Below are 7835 nucleotides of genomic sequence, written 5' to 3' on the forward strand. Positions count from 1 at the left end.
CCTGAGGCTCAACCTAAAAAGGGAGAAAAAAATCCACGGCCACGTGAGTGGGCCGCCGCTCTGGTGGCATTGGCTAAATCACCTGTGGCGGAGAGACCGTAATAGGTTATGAATATGAATTTCACAGGGCATGTGTAGAGTGGGTGCCGGTAGCCTGCACATCACCAAAAAACGTGTTTGTCGTGTTTGTAGCGGGCCCCCTTACAGGGCTTTTAAAAAAAGGCAGCCCCGGCGCCGACATTTCACCGATATGTACGAAACTCGGTAAGGAACATGTAAGGGGCGGTCCGTGGCGTTGCCGGTCAAAGTTTGGCCAGGTTGAATCGAATGTCCAACCTGTGATGCCATTTCCAGCATTTTTAAGGGCTTTCTGCTTTTAACTAAACTCCCTCCTACAGATTTTGTCAGATTGACTTCAAATTCGATCACTGTAATCTAGAACACATTGTGATCAAAAGTTTTGTATACTTTGACTGCTACATTTACCGCGTTGCCCGTGACCGACGTGTCGAATTTCCCCGATTGGCCATAAAGCAGATTTAGTAACTCAATATCTTTCCTAGTCCTGGAACCACGTGCTCACAACTTCAGTGTACATGGTCCAATTTTCTCAATGAACTCTCAACGTTTGAGTAACAGGGTCCACCTTGAACACGTCTACATGACAATATGCAGCTTTAAATTTTTTTTGTTTTTTTTGTTTTTTTACAGTTACACAATTATTAAAGGTGGATGAAAGGTCAGATCATTTACGCATCATAATTAACCACTGACCATTGAACTAACTAATGGGCATTATATTCTGTCAAATGTATCCATCTGGTCATTTTAGTTTAAATGTGCTTTCAAAGAGACAAATTACAAAGGGCAAGGATAAAAACACAATTTCAAAAGGATGAGAAAGTGGTTTCATCCGCAATGAGAAAAGTTTGGCTCTCACTTCAATACACAGAGAACATCAAAGGAGAGAGGTCACTAATAACAATCTTATCTGTGTTTGCTGTTTCCAACGATGGGAACAAACTTATCTCCCTCTTGAAATCACTTGTTAAGGTCATTTGTCATTTAACCACTTTCTTAAGTGCACAATGACAGAAACTATGCTGCAGCCTTGCCCTTGAGGTTTGTACTGCCCCTTTTCAGATCACAATCTGAAATAACTCGTATGCAGAGATTACACAAGTATGAGATCTTCTCCACTTAGAAATTTGCTTGTTTTTTTCTTCAACAAAACGTGACATTACCAAAAAGGACAGACAATTACTTGAGTCAGATGGTTACACCCTCTGCTACAAACCCTATCTGGGGCTGTCCTCACCACTTTGTTCACTTGTCCTAGTTTGTGCCCTCCAGTCTGCCAGTCAGTCAGAGCTTTTTGAGCCAAGCCAGTGATGTCTGTCTCTACACGGTGACGGGCATCATGAGAAAGAGCTCTGAGGAGGACATGTCGCCACACTGGAAGGTTTTCCACATCAGAAGGTGGGAAACGTGACACCAACTCCATCTGGAAATCACCATCAAAAATCACCTGATATGAAGGTTATACCCTTGTAGGGTTTAATGGGTTGTTTGTAATTATATAAACACAACCAACAAGCATCATCCAAAACCAGAAAGAGTCCTAGACTCTAGAATAACCATTTTCTGACAAATAAAAGGAGTAAACCCAGTAAATGAAGGCATAAGGGGTCACTGAATGGTACATGAGCATAAACATCATCATATACTATGGCCTAAGGGTGCTCCAATCGGCTGGTAGCAATCACCAATCACCGGGTCTATTTAAAGCCTGATGTTTGTAGTGTGGCTTATTTATTTTATTTTATTTAATATTCCTAACAACAGTAGTATTAACATAGAATCAGTTAAATATCATTAAGCCGAATCAGCTGATAGTGTGGAGTAAGTTAATGATTGATTCAGCTTAATGGTTAAGTATGATTTTAATTCATGTTTCTACATGTAACACTAATAATTGTGCAAGTAAAAATATGACTGTTCAGATCGCAGGTCTTTTATATTAAGGTCAGTTCCAGTTCTGAGCTCTGTGGGTGCGGGCGGATGCGGGTATGCAAAACTGGACCTGTGCAGGCAACATGTTCAACATGACAACTTAAATCACAGCCTATTCTTGGTTATTGGTGGAAGCTTAGAGTTTCCCAGATAATGACAGTGGAACTGTGGTCTATTTCAATAGCTCATTTCTTATTTCACCATTTTAATTCTACTTGATTATTCCACCTTATTTCAGTGTTTTGTTTACTCACTGTGCCCCACCTCTTTCTGCTCCTCTCCATATATAGGCTGTATGTGTCTGTGATTCTCTTTTTGAGTTAACTTCAATTCAAAACTGTTTGGATGTGCATTGACACATTAGTTCTCAGGGTTTCTAACCTGGTGGTTCGGCGTCATGAGGAAAACCATGCGTTTGAGCAGCAGGCCCAGGTGGAACAACTGGTAACACTCAGTGGTGCAAGCTTTCACCTGTAGGAGAAGAGGGAGAAGCAGAGAGGAGGTGAGGAACAGTGTGAGTGTCAGTGTGAAGGCTCAGGAGGAGTAAAACCACCAGGGCATCAGGGTGGAAGGAAGGTGAAAACCTGAAAGAGGGGGACGTGTATGGACATGGAGTGGGATCCAGTGCAATTGGATGACATGACGTAACAGGTTATGAAAAGGTGGCCCCAAGGTCTAACAACACCAATTGTCACCTCTGTTGGGGTGCCAGTGAAAGCAGTGAGGACCCCAAACTAATAAATAACCCTACAGAGAGATTAAGGGGATTTGGAGTTATTTTAGTAAGAGCACAGGAAGAGGTCAGACATGAAGAAACGTCCATGACCTTGTGGTGTCTATCAAAGTTTTAAAAGTTGGGATAAGATACTGTAAACCTCTACTGCAAAATATAACAAGTCAACAATACGAAGGTCTACTGAGCATGTCTTTTGTATTTCCATGTATTGTCCTGATCTCTACCCACCAGCTGAGCAATGAGGACGACATGATGTAGACAAAGTTCTGCTGTCCCATACCTGTAAACAGAGAAAATCAGCAGTGAATTCAATATAGTACAAAAAAAATGTATGTAATGCTTACAAGACTTTGGTTACAGAGTAGCTGTAATAGGTCTAAAAGTGCCTGAAATGTAGGGTTTGTGATAAACTGCAGCATGAAAAGATTGCCCTGATCGAAATACATCTGTAGTGTGTGCTTTTTTATGCAAATGATAAAGGTGAACACACTCTCACCGGGCTGTAAAGCACCACACATCGGTTGCCAGTAGAGCTGTCTGAGTATCAGCCTGCAGTACAGCACTGACCAAACAACGTTCCTGAGAAAGGGAGACAAAGAAAGGAAAGTCAGAGAGTTATATAAGGAGGGAGAGGAGAGGAGAGTAGGAACAGGATGCCAAAAGAAGCATAACGAAATGAAACCTAATAATGAAAGTGAAAGCATAAACTTCTATTGAATAACGGGAAATCCTGCAACACAACACAGCTAATGGCCAGAATGTGATTAGATATCTAAAGTAAATAAACGACTTACATGGGATTTCCAGCCATTTCTTTTCATTCTGGGACATCACTAGTGTTCGCATAATTCACACTTATTTAACTTAAACTGGCCCTTTATGCAGCCCCTCAGTTAATCCTCTGACTGAAACAAGCCAATATGGACTAAATTTGATGAATTTACTGTTAATCAGACCACAAGACAGAAATGAGTATTACTAATATTAGTAGTAGTAGAATAAAGAGAGAGATATTAGCATCCCCAAACACCTTCAAAGGCCTCAAGTGTTAAAAAGGTAGACATGTACTGAAGCAGAATGGATGAGAAAGAAAGATGAAAGCCGTACTGTGCGCGTTATTGTTTACTCAACGTCTCATCCCATTCAACTTGTGAAATCTGGAAACTGACAATTCATTCTCAATTTATGGCTAAAAACCTCACAAGTATCATCAATTAATTAATTGTCCAACCAATTGTGAAATATAATAATCGGTTCTTAAGTTATGGCCACAACGTTTTTTTAATGCAAGGTCAAAGTGAGTCAGTTTATCCTTGAGTCCAAGCGGATGTTGTTTGAAGAAATTCACCCAAGGGATTCCTGAGATATTGCGTTCGGAAGAATGCTAGGACAGGCAGATAGACAGACAGCCCGAAGGCGTTCCAATACTACTGCATATCGTTTTTACTGGCCTAAGAAAACACCAGTTATCATTAGTAAAAGTCAAAAAGTCAAACTCGTGGCAGGCATCCATTTAGAGATGGGGTTGAGGTCAAGTCGGGTCCTTGGCACGTTTCATCGTAACCCTGCTGTGAGACAGTCAGGCCTCACAGCTTCCACCACCACACCCACGCATAAACACTGTTTGTTTTAAACATTCTTGATTGTCTGCAAGAAAGCCTGCCAATCTGCTTCTTCCGGGTAAATAAAATGCAAGAAGTTTCTGTCAAGACGCTACTGGAGTGTCGCTGGGTTTTTATCTACTGCTATTATTACTATTACAATTTTCTTTTAAAGAAGATGCACAAACTTCATTCCAGAGGTTGGAAGATAAAACACAATGACAGGACATATATGTCACCTCAAGATACAACAGGACTAGGTTAAAAGCTAATAAATGGCTGAACCATGTATGGTCTGAAATGTGAATTTCTGGATTTTAAATGTTCATCTGCAAATTTCTGTGGTGGTCCCAGTACTATTTGTTCTTAAGGTGTACTGAAGTAGCATATCATATATTGCAGTTGCAAGAACATTACTTTCCACTCATATCTTAAGATTCGCACTTATTAATTTTAAAAGAGCAACGGCCAGTAGCAACCGACCAAGAGTGTAACTTCATCACTCATTTAGTAAGTCTGTAATTAAGTAAAAACCTAACAACCCCCCACAAAACAACAACCAAACGAAGTTAAGTCACCGTCTCAATCAATCCCTAACTCTAATTGTTTGTCAATCAAAATTCCTATCCCTTCTTTCAAGCACATAAAAATGAACAAACTTTTGCTTCCAGTGAGGGGAGTAGGTAGACAGATGATGCCTGAACCAAAACATAAATGATGGAACATAGTCTGAACATTATTACTATTTCAACTGATATGATACAGTGCATGCAGTTATGTGTGTAGATCTCACCAGCATGGGGAAGTACACTGGGGGAAGTGCAGCCACACTGGCACAAAGCTGCACACAGATGTGGTGGTGCAGGGTGACCTGGACCTGGGCCTGACCCTTCATCATCACTCCTGGCAACAGCACCGGTACCTGACGCTCAGTATAGCATCGCCTGAAAATAGTGAACAAGGCCTGGTAGAGAGGAAGCCTGGAGACAGAGGGGATAGAAAAAGAAAAAAACTTAAGAAGCATTTTAGACACATTTACACATTAGCTTAAATTCATACCGGAATAGTATAATCTTTTTTAGGACTACTGGATGATGCATACTATTTTAATTTTGCATATATATTTATGAAGAGAAGACTTAATTAATATTGTAATTAATCCTAATTATTTTGCACACTCAATATTTCAGTGTGAAATTTTCTATCTCACTATCTCCAATACTTTCTTCAATGTAAAATAGGAAAACTAAAGTTAAAAAAAAAATATATATATATATATATATACACAATTCATCCACATCAATAAACAATATTCCTGCTACTTTGGTAACCAAAAGGTAATATCTGGGTGCCAGCCTGACAACAACTTCTAAGTTAACTGCTGGTCCCTGTATTAAAAACAAATGTTTAAAACAAAAATCAGTTGATGACAACAACAAGACCCCTAATTATTACCTGGGTGTCTCTTCTGAGAACTGGCTGCCAGTGTACCAAAGCGGCAGCACCTCCTCTGGTTGGGAGGAAAGCTGACCCAGGACATTTACTAGTAAAAGACACTGAGGGAGCTCATGCTCAGGACTTAACGCTGCAGACAAACAAGACATGGGGAATATTTCAGTGTCAGTCAGCAGCTAGAAATATGATGCCAACATTCTTTTGAATAAAAACAGTAAATATTTTACCAAAGATGCCACACTTTCACCACAAATTTAGCTGATTAGACGTTTTGGAAGTAAAGCAGCAAGCATGTTCAAACAGTGTGTGGCAATCAATGAGACTGTCCAACTGCATACTATGTATTATATTAATGATCCAATTCACCTGATTTACAGGTGCGATTTATGTATTCCTACTATACCAGTGTTGATGAGATAGTAGGCTAACAATGGGAAAATGAAAAAATGAAGTGTTCACTACACTGTCAGAATTAAATATAGTATGTTATGTGAGGACAAAAAAAATGTTTTAATGTGGCTTACTTTGGGTGTTGCTTTATTGACTAATAAACACCTAAATAAACTGTTTATTGAATAACACTTCCAAAATAGTGCACATTATTTGTACATACTTTATGGCATTGGAATGGGGAAAGGAATTGGTACACACCTAATCAGTGAAAAGCTTATAAAACAGTTAAAACTATAAAACTGGGAGACAGTAAAGCATCAATCAACCCTGCCACAGTATTTGTAAATAGGAGGAAAGCTTTAAACTCACGCGGGTTCTGCTGGAGGACAACTTCAGCGAAAGGCCTTAAAGGCAACAGCTGGAGCAGGAGGGCCTCCATGGGAACCAAAGCTGCTGCTTTCAGCTCCTCAGACAGAGCCGAGGGCAGTGCTGGAGCACACATGCTGGGAGGGAACTTACTGAAAGACATCAGAATGTCTGTTTGCGTACTACTCAATAACTGTCAACTCAAAAGGACAATGTAGTCTGAATTTGCTTCCTAAAACCACAGCCAAACCACACATACCTGATGATCTGGAGGTAGAGTTGGTGAAAGCAGCTACAATACTTTGTCAGAAAACATTTGAATTCCTGTTCAAAGGACAAGGAATGATGGGATGTAAGTTCAGTTGCTTTGTGTTCTGAAGTAGAAAATGAAAAATGTAACAACAGGTGTAATGATGGGTTTTATGAAGTTTTATAGAGTCAATAGGGTTGGAAGAAGATCCTAATTGTTAGTACCTTTATGTAATGAACCAAAGTATTTGCAAAAAATCTACACATCTTTGCACTTTTCTGGAACAGCTTGTATTCTGGGCTTTGTGTATCCTCCTTAAAAAAGAACAAAAAAGCATTAACAGCATTAACAGAAGAAGGTGACAAAGATCAAGTCTAACTTTGAGTGTACACTAATAAACTAATTATCTGATACATAGGATACAGTGCAGAAAAATAAACCTTACAGGTAAAAGATGCAATAAATACTATTCAATAGCCCTGCATCTGTAAAACTGTAGGACGTTTTTAAAAAGCTTTAAATAAAACATGTTTTATCTTTTCCTACTACCAGTCAGCCCTTTCCTACCTGCAGACCAGCATGTTTCATCTGTTCAGCCAGCTCCACACAGTTGTGGAAGGAGACCAAAAGGTTGTCATACAAGCTGCTGCTGATGTCACAGTGATGCAGATGTTCCTCCACCAATGACTGGTACTTCAAACTCTGTCTGAATGGAGTAATGACCTTTTAAAATGAGTCAGTAATCAAATGTACAACTAAATGTATAAACTCCTATAACAAAGTGATTCATCTGTCAACATGAATGTTTACTCTACTGACTTGATGAGGAATTTCCATGTGTTTGCATGCAGTGCTATGTCCAGGTTGGAGATAATAGAGCAGATATCCAGCAGGCTGTGAATCACTGAGGAAGATGAAAAATAACTTCAGTGAATTGAGAGAGTGCATTAAAGGTCTATGTACAACAATGGATGGGACGCTTCTGTCATGTATATATACACAGTGGCAAGAAAAAGTATGT

The 7835-nt window shown here is 39.6% G+C and overlaps 1 protein-coding gene across 1 annotated transcript in view; it reads right to left on the reverse strand.

Moving 5' to 3' along the window:
* Window positions 1-7835, reverse strand: part of cunh1orf112 (chromosome unknown C1orf112 homolog) — an 11696-nt gene that overhangs the window by 1979 nt on the left and 1882 nt on the right. The window contains exons 6-16 of the mRNA XM_035653658.1: window positions 7634-7718; window positions 7382-7520; window positions 7039-7128; window positions 6824-6888; window positions 6568-6716; window positions 5806-5935; window positions 5144-5330; window positions 3246-3328; window positions 2978-3029; window positions 2395-2484; window positions 1319-1504 (exon numbers count right to left, since the gene is read on the reverse strand). Of these exons, the coding sequence (XP_035509551.1) occupies window positions 1319-1504; window positions 2395-2484; window positions 2978-3029; window positions 3246-3328; window positions 5144-5330; window positions 5806-5935; window positions 6568-6716; window positions 6824-6888; window positions 7039-7128; window positions 7382-7520; window positions 7634-7718 (1256 nt within the window). The remainder of the gene's footprint in view (window positions 1-1318; window positions 1505-2394; window positions 2485-2977; window positions 3030-3245; window positions 3329-5143; window positions 5331-5805; window positions 5936-6567; window positions 6717-6823; window positions 6889-7038; window positions 7129-7381; window positions 7521-7633; window positions 7719-7835) is intronic.

The sequence above is a fragment of the Morone saxatilis genome, unplaced genomic scaffold, assembly GCF_004916995.1.
Source record: "Morone saxatilis isolate NCDOM2014 unplaced genomic scaffold, NCSU_SB_2.0 Contig12, whole genome shotgun sequence".
NCBI lineage: Eukaryota > Metazoa > Chordata > Actinopteri > Moronidae > Morone > Morone saxatilis.